Here is a 15,368-nt window from a genome sequence, read left to right as displayed (position 1 = left end):
AATCCCATGTGAAACTGTGGAAAAAACAGACATATCAACCACAGGCAAATGGTTCCCTAGACTCACCACATTTATTAGCCAAATATGGCAAGGGCTTGTTTAGGGTATAAACTGATCATTTATATTATAACAACACATGTCCTTTAATGATTATACAGGTAGTAATTTGACCAGGATTAGAGAAGATTAAAAGCAAGATTCATTTTAGTTTCTTTATTATGGATACAATGCCCATAGACAGGAGATATGGAAATAACAACAAAAAGATCATTTGAAAATCTTTATATACAGTGTGCTTGAAATGTTACCAAGATCTGAGTGCCTGCCTCATTCATTCGTTTATCAAATATTTATTGAGAGTTATTATGTTCCAGGAACTACTTTAGGGGCTGGGGCTATAGCAATGCATTAGACAGTCAAAACACTTGCCTTCAGGGTGCTTACATTCTAAAAGTGGTAAAGGCAACTAGCAAATGAGCAAGTATAATATAAAGCAAGTCTGATGGTGATAAGAACATTAGAGAACAACAAAGCAAGAAAGGAAAATAAAGAGGGTATGACCCAGGAAGGTCACACTGAGGTAATACAGTGGCAAAGACCTGAATGAAGCAAGGAAGTGAGAAATGAACAATGTGAAAGAGAGTATTATGGGCAAAAATCAGAACAAATGCAAAGACCCCAAGGCAGGATGTGCCTGGTGACTGAATATACAAAGTTGGTGTCTGAGGGAAAATCTGGATGTAAATGTGACAGGCATCAGCATACAGGTGTCATCAAAGCAATAAGATGAACTGATCTCACCAAGGAAGTTAAGTGTAGACAGAGAAGAGTTCAAAGGCCAAGCCCTATAGCTCTCCAGTCTTAAGAGGTTGAGATGAGAAGTTCCAAGAAAAAGAGACTCGTAAGGAGTAGCCCGTGAAGTGGGAGGGAAGCCAGAAGCTTAGGTTGTCCTTGAAACCAGGTGAAGAAAGTGTTTTTCCAAAGAAGGAAAAGATCAACTCAGGCAGTTATAAAGACAGACTGAACTGTTGGATTTCACAACATAAGAGTTCTCTGGTGACTTAGACAAGAGCAATTTTGATGAAGTTTTGAAGAGCAAAGCTTGAGTGGAGTGGTTTTAAGAGAGAACAAGAGGAAGAGACTGGAATACAGACAACTGATTGAGGAGATTTTGCTGTAAAGTGGGACAGAAATGGGAATTGACCTGAGAGGGTCAAGAGAGAGTTTTTTAAAAATGAGAGTAATTACCAATTTTTTTTTTTTTTTTTAGCTGAGCTAAAAAACTGTTGGCAGCTCAGCGGCAACTCAGCTCGGGACGTGAATTGAACTGGCGACCCTGTTGTTCAGGGCTTGCACTCTTGAGCGAGCTCTTAACCAACTGAGCCACTCGGCCAGCCTCAAAATTTTTATGCAGATAGAAATGATGCAGTTGGAGGGAAAAGCTGGTGATATAAGAGAAAATGGGGGAATGACTGAATCAATGTCCTAATTGGGCAGGAGGGGACAGAAAGTAGGCGTGAGTGGAGACACTGATGATAAATAGGAGCACAGATATTTCATCTGGACTGTGAAGGAGGGCAAGCAGAAGATATGGACACAGAGGCAATCAGAGGAAAATTTCTAATTGCTAAAAAGCAATTTTCTTTTGATTCCTTTTTTAACCCTCAGGGAAATAAGAAGAATGAGCTGAGAGTGAAAGCAGGAAAGTTAAAAAAAAAGCTGTCATGAATCTGAAAGTTCTATGATGTTCTTTTCTTTGTTTTACATGACTCTCTAGAAAGAGACTTTCCAAGTTTGAGTCACATTTAAAAGACTCAAAAGTCTACCCATGTCAACTAAAATCTTGAATATATATTTTAGGAAAGTCATACTGTTCTTACATGATATTAAAAAAATCAGTCTGGTCAGAATGGCTATCATCAATAAATCAACAAACAACAAGTACTGGCGAGGCTGTGGAGAAAAGGAAACCCTGGTGCACTGTTGGTGGGACTGCAGACTGGTGCAGCCATTATGGAAATCAGTACGGAGGTATCTCAAAAAGCTGGAAATGGAACTACTGTATGACCCAGCAATTCCACTGTTGGATATCTATCCAGAGAAACCCAAGATGCTAATTTGAAAAAATAAATGCACCCCTATGTTTATTGCAGCGCTATTTACAATAGCCAAGATTTGGAAACAACCGAAATGCCCATCGGTAGATGACTGGATTATGAAACTGTGGTACATTTATACAATGGAGTATTACTCCACTATAAAGAAGAATGAAATCGTACTATTTGCAACGATATGGATGGACCTAGAGACTATTATGTTAAGTGAAATAAGTCGGTCGGAGAAAGACAAATACCATATGATCTCACTTATTTATGGAATCTAAAAAACTGAATGAACGAGCAAAGTAAACAGAAATAGTCTCAGAGACAGAGGAAAAACTGATGGTTGCTAGTTGGGAGGGGGGTGGGGATGAGGGAGAAGGGGAAGGGATTAGACAGCATAAATACGTAACTACAATATTGCCACAGGGATATGAAAGACAGTTTGGGGAATATAATTAATAATGTTGTAAATATTTTGTAGGGTGTCAGATGGACACATGTTTTGTTAGGGAGACCACATCATAGCTGGGGTAGAGGCTTGATCATTGCACTGTACACCTAGAGCTGATGTTGTATAATATTGTATGTCAACTATAAGTGAATATATATATATATATATATATATTTATGGGACGTGGAGTATAGTGTGGGAGTGGAGTCAAGGGAATTGTAATAGATATGTATGATATTGTGGGGAGGGTGGGGCAGCAGATTGGGGGAGGGAGGTTGTCACTTCGAGGGGTAAAAAGTATAACTATTGCACTGTGTTGTACAGCTGAAACTAATTTTAAAAAATGTGTATTTCACAATAAAGAAAAATAATAAAAAAAATCAGAAATGTACTGATTTTGAATTTATATCTATGAAGCTTGTAAAATATACTTTTACAATAATAGTATTGTATTTCTTTTAGAGTAATCAGAGAAATTAGGAATAAAAATTGTTAAAGAATCCTTACCTATATTTCCTCCAATTTCATATAATCTTTGGTTCTGAATTTTAATGCATTCCGGTGAACCATGACTGAAAAAAGGAAAAAGCAATTAATTTTAACCCTCTTTCATGATCTGAGGTAAATCTGTAGATTAAATAACCATGGCAACAAAGAATTCATTCTGCCTTGAGTGAAATACACTCCACAAATGATTATTATGGCTGAAGCTATGATAAAAACTTTTTTGTGTTTCTTTTACACAGACAAGCATCTGAGGCACAGAGAGGATGGGAGTATTCCAAACCAAATTGGGATGCCGTGGTGCTCCACAGCAACCTGGAACCCATTCTATCCACAACTGTCAGCTCCATTTTAAAGAGGTAACTGTTGCTGACATATAAAAGCTGGCCAAGGAGCAGCTGGGCATTTAATATTGCCTTGTCACTGGTCACATTAACCTCAGCTCAAAAAAAAGTCAGATTTCATTTCTGTATTTGCCAAAAATTGAATGGGATTCTCTCCTCAGCCCATGTCACATTTCTAAGCTTGCCTCATGCTTTGCTGTCTAAGGTTGATTTCATTATGTCTCTGCTCTATAATGAAATAATAAAAGCAAGGCAGAGAACATAATTGCCCAATAGTATTTTCTACCCCATACTAGAATGCTGGGGTAGAACAGCCTGGAAAGGCCATTGCTGATCCCCATCCCACTTCAGGAATGACTTTCAACTTGGTTACTTCAAAATATTGTCCTCACTCTCTATTGTGAGGAAGAAGGAAATGTGCCTTCTTCTTTGTTTAATTAAACTTTTTGAGTTAGTTGTAAATTTGCAAGCAGTTATAAGATATTATACAGATATATCCTGTGCACCGTTTACCCAGTTTCCTCTAAAGTAAAATACTGAAAGACTCTAGTGCAACATCACAACCAGAATGCTGATAATGATTCAGTCAAGACACAAAACATTTCCATCATCACAAGATCTGTCTGTTCCCTTTTATAGCCACCCCCCCCTCCCTGTCCTCCTTCCTATCCCTACCCCCGTCTTTTATCCTCTACTCTATTCTACACTTCTAAAAATTTGTCATTTCAAAATGTTATGTAATGGAACTCTGTTGTATTGGATTTCTTTCAATCAGCATAAATCCCTGGAGATTCACCCAAGTTGTATTTTTATTGCTGAGTAGCATACCATGGTATGGACATGCTGTAGTTTGTTTAGTCATTACCTGTTGAAGAACATCTGTTTTTTTTTCAGGTTTTGATTATTATAAATAAAGCTGATATTATTATTTGTGTGCAGCTTTTTGTGTGAACATAGTCTTAATTTCTTTGGGATAAATTCCCAGGAATGTGAATGCTGGGTTCACATGGTAGTTGCATATTTAATTTTATAAAAATAAACAACTGTCAAACGGTTTTACAGAGTGAGTGTATACTATTTTACATTCTCATCAGCAATGTATGAGCCATCCAGCTTCTCTGTATCTTTGCCAGTACATTTTAGCCATTTTCATAAGTATTTAATGATTAAAGATAAGGAATACTTTTTCATGTCCATATTTGTCACCTGTATATCCTCTTTGGTGAAATGTCTGTTCATGTCTTTTCTAAAATTTCAAATTCATTTGTTTGGGTTTTTACTTTATTTATTCTAGATATTAGTCCTTTGTTGCATATGTGATTTGTAAATATTTTCTTTAAGTCTGTAGCTTGTCTTTTCATTCTTTTCACAGGGTCTTTCAGTGTATAAATTTTCAATTTTGAAGAAGTCTAATTTATAAATTTTTATCTCTGGTGAATCATGTTTTTGATGTTAAGTCTAAGAACTCTTCACTTGCCCTATATAACAAAGGTATGTCTTACGTAATTTTCCAAAAGTTTTATAGTTTCATGTTTTACATTTTATCCTGTGATCCATTTGGGTTAATTTTTTTTTATAAGATATGAGGTTTAGGTCAAGGTTGTTTTTTTTTTTGCCCATGGTCCAAAATTTTCTTTCTACAAAAGGTCTACATCAGAGTACAAAGACAGCTTTGCAACACATGTAAGTAGAAATTTATTGAATGCCCAAATCCCTTGAATGAAATTTCAAGTCCTTCTATTACTTCAAGTGGTAACTATTTACAGTGTTTCAGGTGTCAGGGACAGCAGCAGTAAATTAAATCAGAGGAGTAAATGTTTCGGGCTCCTGTTGGCCTCTGTCTACTCTTTTCTTTTCTATGGAAGCCATATATATACGACTTTCCAGTACCTGGTAACCACTAATCTATCCTGCATTTCTAAAATTTTGTAATTAAAAAAATATTATATGAATGGAGTCTTGCAGTATGTAATCTTTTGCAGCTGGATTTTTTGCTCAACATGGGTAATCCTTTTAATATGATTTCAAATATTTTTAAGGATATCTATCTGAGTTTAATTACAGACCATCAAACTGTACCTGCTCTCTAGTGGACAAATTTAAATGACTGTTTCTCATCTTTTAAAAATCTCAGGGCAAATGTTTATCCACAAATAAGCATGCCTAGACAAAAATTATGATTTATACTCTTTCAAGGTAATTTATGGCAAATATGCAAGAAGATTTTTGTTTTTTTTCATAAATATCATTCTGATCCCAAGGTTTATTGATAGTATATTTTAAGGAAAGCAACAGGTATGATGTTCACTTAACTACATTAATTTTATCTGATATAAGCATGTTAAAGCCCATTGGCGAATGGAATAATATTAAGAGATCTACAAAACTAACGCTATAATTTATTCTAATAAAAAGGAAAATTCATTGAGGGCCGGCCGAGTGGCTTAGTTGGTTAAGAGCGTGAGCTCTGAGAGCAGCAGGGTTGCCGGTTCTGTTCCCAAATGGGCCAGTGAGCTGTGCCTGAGCTGAGCTGCTGCTGAGCTGCCAACAGGTGGCAGGATGGCTCAGCTGGTGAGAGCATGTGCTTCTACAATAACAACAAGGTTTCCAGTTCAACTCCCACATGGGATGGCGCCCACCCACAACTAAGATTGAACACGGCACCTTGAGCTGAGTGGCCGCAAGCTGCCAACGGGCAGCCGGATGATGACTGGACTTGGAGCTGAGCTACCTGCACCCTCCACAACTAAGACTGAAGGACAACAACTTGGCTGCTGCCCTGCCCCAACTCCCCAATAAAATCTTCAAACAAACAAACAAACAAACAAACAAACAAACAAACAAACAAACAAAAAACCAAAACTCATTGAGTAAATGAAAACACCAAGACAGAATAGGTATCCTGTCAGGAATCCCATTTATAACCTTAAACCATACACAAAAATTATTCAAAATGGAGTAACACTTTAATAAAGACCTAAAACCATAAAACTCCTAGAAGAAAATATAGGCAGTAAGCTCTTTGACATTGATCTTGGCAATGGTTTTTTGAATGTGACACCAAATGCAAGGCAGCAAAAGCAAAAATAAACAGTGGACTATGTCAAATTAAAAAGATTCTGCACAGCAAAGGAAACCATCCAAAACAATGAAAAAACAACCTATTTAATGGGAGAAAATATTTGCAAATCATATATCTGAAAAAGTATCCAAAATATATAAAGAACTCATAAAACTCAATAGCAAAAACAAAACAAAAGAAAACACAAAAAACATCAGAGAGTGGGCAGAAGATCTGAAGAGGTGTTTTTCAAAATAAGACATACAGATAGCCAGTAGGTTCATGAAAAGATGCTCAAATCACTAATCATCAGAAAATGCAATTATATATCATTTAATGTTATTCAACCATCAAAAATGATATCTTTCCATTTGCAACAACATAAATGGACCTTGAGGACATTATGCTAAGAGAGATCACACAGAGAAAGACAAAGGACATATGATTTCACTTATATCTGGAATCTAAGAAACCAAAAAACCATAAAACAAGAAAAAGTCAATCTAGCAGATACATATAAAAGATTATGGGCTGCCAGAGTTGGGGGGAGGGAAAGGGGGTTGGGAAAAATGGGTGAAGGTGATCAAAAGGTATAAACTTCCAGTTATAAAATAAATAAGTCATGGGGATGTGATGTAAAGCATGAAGACTATATTTAATAATACTGTATTGCATATCTGAAAGTTGCCAAGAGAGTAGATCTTAAAATTTCTCATCACAAGAAAAACTTTTGTACTACACATGGTGATGGACATTAACTAGACTTATTGTGGTTATCATTTTACAACCTATACAAATATCAAATCATTATGTTGTATACCAGAAATGAGTATAATATTATATGTCAATTATACCTCAATAAAAGAATAAAAAGTTCCACTTATAGAAATTCCTTTTAAAAAACTGAAACTTCTGTTGCCGACAATTCTCTAGTCTACTAACTTCTTTCTCTATATTTGACTCTTCATCTATTGGTAAAGTCCCCAAAGTAACAGGTTCTAATTTTTCAAAAAGGCCAAATTTGTCAATTGCTGGAAAGTAATTCATCTGATAAAAGTTCATCATCTTTTACAGAGACATTTATTCACTTTTACTCACCTGTTCTCATATTGAAATTTTGCCAGTATGTCTTTAGCTTTGGTTTGACTATTGAGTTGAATGGCCATGGACACCTTCGAGAGAAGCGGAGCATGAACCCTTATGACTCCCTCCGGCACGTCAGACTGCCAATGAGGAAAAGTTTAGTACATTCTGTCAAATTAGGATGAACATCAGTTCAATGACTACACTTAAGAAAGATGAAAATCAGTGGCACTCTGAATTAGGAAATCATGTAAACATGACCAGTGTTTAACCAGAATGAAACACTGCTTTCTTTTTAACAAGAGATTCAATGAAACTTAACTTGGGATTTTACTGTTACTAAACACCTAAGTCTTATTGTAATGCCTTAAAATCATGAGAGAAATAAAACTGGGTTATGGGGAAAATCTAATGTTTCTATTACTTCATTTCCTTAAACAATGTCCTAAATAAGCCTACTTCAAGCAGAATTCTGATTTCAATATATTTTAAGATCAATCTTTGGAAAAATTTAAGGAACAATTAGAAAATAGATGGACACTTGAAACCTAATCCCTCAAGGTGTGCTAATAACACTGTGAAGAGCAGAGCATAGACTGCTACTGGGGAAGAAAATCTGATTCGGTGACATGATTGGCCTAGGGACTTTGGAGCTCTCTTCTAAATGAAATATTCAAAGAATTTTCTTGTCTAATTAATAGAAATTTCTCTTGTCAGGATTGACTGGAAAATACCTTCGTTCAAAATTTTGAGTGTTTTAAAAATTCCCTATCTAGAGATGAACAGAAATAAACATGTAGTTGAGGGTCTGCTACTCCTCGGGTAATCATTTTAAATTCTCAAAGGATGGTATTGTTGATGTAGATTTATATGAATTGATTCAATATATACCCTAGAAGGAATACATTTTGCATTGAATTGTGTCTCCACAAAGATATGTTGAAGTCCTAACTCCCAATACCTGAGAAGATGACCTTATTTGGAAATAGGGTCACTGTAGATATAATTACCTAAGATGAGGTCATACTAGAGTAGGGTAGGCCCTTAATCCAATATGACTGATGTCCTTATAAGAGGAGAAGACACATACATATGGTGAATGCCATATAAAGATGGAGGCACAGATTGGAATGATGTACCCACAAACTAAAGAACATCAGGGATTACTGGCTAGGAATGATGTCAAGAAAAGATCCTTCTCTCACAGCCCTCAGAAGGAACTAACCAAACCAACATCTTGATTTTGGACTGCTAACCTCCAGAACTGTGAGAGAGTAAATTTCTATTATGTTAAGCCACCCAATTTGTGGTATTTTGTTATGGCAGCACTAGGAAACTCATACAAAAATTTAAAAAATAAGGTCAGTTCTTGTGCTATTCTCTTAATACCAGTAAGAACCAGGAGAGCATGGCAGGGTATGTATATAAGAATTTGGACTTGTGTGGGGGCAGAGTGCCCCTGGTTCATTGCAGCCAAGACTGTACTCTTGAAACACTTTCTTGGTCATCTCATGTCCTCTCCTTCCAGCTCCCCAAAAGCCTCTGAAGAAAAACTCCATACTCCTGATATAATTGAACCTATAGTCATAATAATCACATTTTCTTTATAACTTCCAGTAGTATTCACGCTTGCGTTCAGATGCCTAACCACACATTTTAACTCATCAGTTAGTTGAGTTCCTATACCATTCCTTTATGTGTCAAACTGAATATGTTAAGTTTGAAGGATATATCGTGACCAAACTTATACATAGATATGGTGGATGTAGCCAGAGAATATTACATAGATAGTTAATAATTAGGGAGGAAAGGAAATTATTTGTTTTTTTTAGCTGAGCCATCCTGCCACATGTTGGCAGCTTAGCTTGGGTCCATGTGGGAATTGAACCAGCAACACTGTTGTTCAGAGCTCGCACTCTTGGGTGAGCTCTTAACTAATTGAACCACTCGGCCGGCCTGTCTTACCATTCTTCTTGAAGAGGGTGATTTTTGTAGTACCTTTGACATCTTGGGGCCTGTAACCTAAATAAAACACATTTAATTTTTAGGATTAATGTTGGAAAAACAAGCATATGCTGCTGTTAGAAGTAAAAACTTGTATAATCTTTTTGGAAAACATTTTGGAATATTTACCAAATTACAAAATGTATATGTACTTTGACCTAACAATTCCACATCTATAAATGTATCCTACAAATATACTTCATTTGTAAGAAATGATATATAACAAGTTTATTCATCGATGCATAAATCAAAATAGCAAAAGACTAGACACAATCTAACTGTTCAACAATGGGATGGCTTAAATAAATTACGATGTGTCTGTGGAATATTATGCAAAAGGAGCAGAGAAGAAGGATTTGTGGACCAATGTGGAATAATCACCATGATTTCCTAAGTCAGTAAAGCAAGTTGCAAGACAGTATTTCATGTGTGTTACCTCTCATGTAAAAAAGGGGAAGAATACATACTGATATTTGCTTGTATGTGCGTAGCACCTCTCTGGAAGAATATACCCCTGCATGTTCCGGTGCACACATACCCTGTCACTGGTGACATTATTCGCCTCTGGGAGGGGAAGACAGAGGTGGCCAATTTGTATTCTATAGTCTACCCCAGCTTTTGAAATTTGTAACTGGTTAATGAACTGTCTATTCCAATCAAAGTTATAAATTTAAAAAAAACATAATATTATATCTTTAAATTCTGCCTTGGTTCTATTTACAATTAAAACATTAAAGTAATTAACATTCATATAGCACTGTACCATTTACAAAGTGCTTTAAACACACAGTATATGAATTGATGCTAATGATAACTCTGTGAGATAGATAACATTAATGCCCCCCCACCCCCAATTTCTAAAAATGTTGAGATTCAGAGAAAGACTTTAATTTGCCCAGGCTCATATGGCTAGTAGTTGTCAAAGCCTTACCTGACCTCAGTTTCAGCTCTACACAGATCATACTTTTGCCATTAAATTTTCCAGAGTGAAATTAGCATAGTAAGGACTCCAAAAGTCTGCCCCTCCATAAAAGCCATGAATAAACTAACAAAAAACTGTCAGTATCAACTTTTTCAGGCTTTGTGATACTAAATCAAAGGTTGCAACTAGGGGAGTGCTTAAGTAAGAAAAACAGCTGAATCTTGGTAAGAAAAGCAAGCTTTGTAGTATTTTTAATTACACTTTCCCCATCTCTCTTCCTTGCTCTTTGATGGCCTTGAAAATAACAGCCTGATATAGGTACTGGAGTGAGCAAAAAAAAAAAAAAAAGACCTCACTCACAAAGAATTCTAACTATTTGTTCTGACTTGTCCGGTGGCTCCCTGAAAGAGTGCTCAAAAGGTTTGCCTTTAGCTTGCCTAATTTGGAACTTGATCAATGCTAAAATGGTGTATTGTTGAAAACATCTATAGGCAAATATTTTAGTCATTGTTGCTTGAGGCAGTGGATAAGAGTTGTGGAAAACAATAGAATAACTAAAAAGCTTTGGAGGCAAGCCTAGAGGTTAGATGCTTTGAGGAATAAGGGCTTTGGAAAGTTAATATATTCCTGAGAATCTGGAAGGCCACATTCATGTCTAGGAAAGACCCAAAGAGAACGTAAGCTCTCACCTCTGGCTGTCTAAGCAGGAAGTGAAGGTGCTGCCTCACTGAATGTTGAAGATGTACACCCACAAACACACAGAGCTCATCTGCAAAGACTTGGAGTGTTTTTGGTTCCAGGGGTTTAAGCAAAAAATATCTGTCCAAAAAAATAGCTAACCACTAAGCCAATGGAACAGTGACTTCAGTAGCCACACAAAACAAAGAATACAGACTTTACAAAATTAGTTCAGCAGAAAGGTCACTAAACCTGTAAACAACAGCTAAATAGCAGCAACAACAAACCCTGGGGAGGAGGAAATAATTGTATTTCCAAATTTGCCACATTATAATACTCCAAATGTTCATTCTACAATAAAAAATTGTGAGTCAGGCAAAAAATGGCAAGAAAATATGGCCTATAAAAAGGAAAAAAAATAGTTTCAGAAGGAACTCCTTAAAGAAACCTAGACATTGACCTTACTAGAAAAAAACCTTCAAATCAGCTAATTTAAATATGTTTAATGAAGTAATGGGACCCATGTCTACAAAACTTAAAAAACCATGAAAATGATATCTTATCAAATAGAGAATATCAATAAAGATGTAGAAACAATAAAAAGGAATCAAATAGAAATTCTGGAGCTGAAAAGTCCAACTGAAATGAAAACCCACTAGAGGAGCTCAACAGCAGATTTAAAGAGGCAGGAGAAAAAAAATCAGCAAATTTGAAGATAGGTCAATTGAGATTATCCAGTTTGAGGAACAGGAAGCAAAAAGTATGAAGAAAAAGGAACAGAACCTAAACCTAAGACACTGTGAGACAACATCAGGTGCACCAATATATACATAATGAGAGTCCCAGAAGGACAGGAGGGAAAGGGAGAAAGAATATTGGAAGTAATATTGACTGAAAATTCCCCCAAATTGCTAAAAGACATTGATGTACCTATCAAAACCAAATTCCAAACAGATGAACTCAAAGAGGTCCACGCCAAAATACATCGTAATCAAGCTATCAAAAGACAAGAAGAATCCCGAAAGCAGCAAGAGAAAAGCAACTCATCACACACAAGAGAGCCTTACTCAGATTAACAGCTGATTTCCCAACTGAGACCATGGAAGCCAGAAAACAGTGAGAAGACATATTCAAAGTGTTGAAAGAAAAACCTGTCAACCAAAATTTTATCTGGCAAAATAATCCCTTAAAAAATGGAGAAATTAAGGCAGATAAACAAAGCTGAGAGAATTCATTACTAACAGACTTTCTCTACAAGAAATGCTAAGGAGAGTTCTTTAGGCTGAAATGAATGGCGCTATATAGTAATTCAAATTCACATGAAGTAATAAAGAATGCCAATAGAGGTAACTACACAGGTAAATATAGAAGAAAGTATTAACATATTTTGGTTTATAACTTCATTTTTTTCCAAATCTAATTTAAAAGACAAGTGCATAAAGCAATAATTATGAGTCTATATTGATGGGCACAGAATTTATAAAGATGTAATTTGTGGCAACAGTATAAAGTAGAGGCAGCAGAGGTATAGGTGAAAAGTTTTTATATACTATTGAATTTAAGGTATTATTAATATAAAGTAGATTTTTTATAAATTAAGATGTTACTTGTAATCCTCAGGGCAACCGCTAAGAAAATAATTGAAACATATATAGAAAAAAAGAAAAGAAAAGAAAGAATTAAATGGAGGAGAAATGGACAGTTCTACAATAGCTGGAGACTCCAATACCTCACTTTTAATAATGGATAAATGGACTAGATGGAAGATCAGAAAAAAGGTAGAACACTTGAATAATACTATAAGCAAGTAGACCTAGCAGACAGTTATAGAACACTCCACCCAACAATGGCAGAATCAATTCTTCTTAAGTACACATATAACATTGTCCAGGATAGATAATATGTTAGAGCACAAAACAATTCTGAATGAAGTTTAAAATATCAAAATAATTGAAAGTATGTTCTCCAACCACAATCTGATGAGATTAGAAATCAATAACAGAGAAAATTTGGAAAATTCACAAATATGTGAAAATTAAACAATATACTCTTAAATAACCAATGGATAAAAAAGGGAATTAGAGATTTTGAGATGAACAAAAAAGAAACACAACATACCTAAACTTATGGGATGGAGCAAAAGTAGTGTTCAGAGGAAAATTTATAGATGTAAATGCCTACAATTAAAAAAGAAAGATCTCAAATCAATAATGTAAACTTCCACCTTAAGAAAGTAAAAAATGCAAACTAAACCCAAAACAAACACACACAATGAAATAATAAAGATTAGAGTTTTAATAAGGACTAGAGAATAGAAAAACAATAGAGAAAATTAATGAAACAAAAGTTGGTTCTTCCAAAAGATCAACAAAATTGACAAACCTTTAGTTAGCTGACCAATATAAAAAGAGAAAACTCAAATTATTAATCAGGAACATAATTAGGGACATTACTACCAACCTTACAGAAATAAAAAGTAATGTAAGAGAATACTATGAGAAATTTGTATGGCAACAAATTAGATAAACTAAATGAAATAGGCAGTCCTAAAAACACAAACTATCAATATTGACTCAAGAACAGAAAATCTGAATAGAGCTATAATAAAAGATTCAGTCAGTATTAAAAAATATTCCCACAAATACAAGTCCAGGACCAGATGGTTTCACCAGTGAATTCTACCACACATTTAAAGAAGAATTAGCACTAATCATTCTCATGCTCTTTCAAAAAAGAGAAGAGGGAACACTTCCCATTAAGCCAGTATTACCCTACTTTCAAAGCCAGACAAAGACATGACATGAACTTAAAACTGTAGACCAATATCCCTTATGAATGTTAATGCAAAAACCTTCAACAAAATACTAGCAAGCTGTACAGCAGCATATGAAAGGATTATACACCTTGGCCAAGTAGGATTTTCCTCAAGAATGCAAGGTTAGTCCAACATATAAAAATCAATCAATATAACATACCATATTAATAGAATGAAGAAATAAAGCCAATTATCATCTCAATATATATGGAGACAAAGCATTTGACATAAATCAGAATGATAAAAAACACCCAAGAAACTAATAATACAAGAGAGTTTTCTCAAACTATAATGGGAATCTAAGAAAAACTCACATATAACATCATACTTAATGGTGAAAGGCTGAAACCTTTCCCCTTAAGATCAGAAACAAGATAAGGATCTTTGCTCTTGTTTTCTTAATATTCTACTGAAAGTTCTAGTCAGGGCAATGAAGCAAGAAAAAGAAATAAAAGGCACCCAGAGTGGAAAGGAAGAAGGGAAATTATCTCTATTCACAGAAAAAAAAAAATATATATATATATATATATACACAAACAGACACGTGTGTGTGTGTGTGTAAAATGCTAAAGAATCTACACAAACAAAACAAAACAAAACTTTTAGAATAAATGAATTCAGCAAAACTTCAGGGTAAAAAGTCAATATATAAAATTTAGTTGTATTTCCATACACTAACAATTAACCGCCCAAAAGTTAATTAAGAAAACAATTCAATTTATAACAGCATAAAAAATACTCAGGAATAAATGTGATCAAGGAAGTGTAAAAGTTATACACTGAAAACCATAAAATATTGAAAGAAATGATAGAAAACCTAAACAAATGGAAAGATAACTCATTTTCATGGACTGGAAAACAATATTATTAGGATGGCAGTAGTCCCTATGAAAAGTCCGAGTACCTTTATTTTTTTGGCAGAAATGGAAAAATTGATCCTAAAATTCATGTAGAAATGCATGGACCACTCCCCCTTGCGCCCCCCAAATCAAAGTTATTTGAAAACTTAAAAGTTGGAGTACTCATATTTTTCAATTTCAAAACTTAAAGCTACAGTAATCAAAATAGTGTGGTACTGGCATAAGAATACACATACAGATCAATGGACTAGATTAAGAATATAGGAATAAACTTATACATCTATCATCAATTAATTTTTTTTTTTAAGATTTTTATTGGGAAACTGCAGGGATGGGAACAAGGCTGGGTAATTGGGGGAAAGGGAACAGACAAGTTGCTGTCCTTTTGCTCTTCAGTCTAGTTGTGGAGGACGTTGCTTCACTGGCCCAAGTTGGCACCATCATTGCGCTCTTCCCGGGTAAGGCAGATCAGTCGCCGGCTTCTGGACGGCGGCTCACGCTGGCTGCTGGCTACATACGGTAGCCCATGGCAACCCACTGCCAC

The 15,368-nt window shown here is 35.2% G+C and overlaps 1 protein-coding gene across 2 annotated transcripts in view; it reads right to left on the bottom strand.

The window, feature by feature from the left end:
- Positions 1-15,368, bottom strand: part of ARHGAP28 (Rho GTPase activating protein 28) — a 75,014-nt gene that overhangs the window by 4,852 nt on the left and 54,794 nt on the right. For both annotated transcript variants that reach the window (XR_002122874.1, XM_019633795.1), the window contains exons 12-14: positions 9,511-9,567; positions 7,561-7,685; positions 3,061-3,125 (exon numbers count right to left, since the gene is read on the bottom strand). Coding sequence is in view for 1 of the 2 variants with exons in the window: in XM_019633795.1 (XP_019489340.1) it covers positions 3,061-3,125; positions 7,561-7,685; positions 9,511-9,567 (247 nt within the window). In the remaining variant the exon portion in view is untranslated. The remainder of the gene's footprint in view (positions 1-3,060; positions 3,126-7,560; positions 7,686-9,510; positions 9,568-15,368) is intronic.

This window comes from Hipposideros armiger, unplaced genomic scaffold (genome assembly GCF_001890085.2).
Source record: "Hipposideros armiger isolate ML-2016 unplaced genomic scaffold, ASM189008v1 scaffold_1411, whole genome shotgun sequence".
Classification (NCBI taxonomy): domain Eukaryota; kingdom Metazoa; phylum Chordata; class Mammalia; order Chiroptera; family Hipposideridae; genus Hipposideros; species Hipposideros armiger.
The sequence above is the reverse complement of the archived record's forward strand: the minus strand, read 5'-3'. Positions and strand labels throughout refer to the sequence as shown.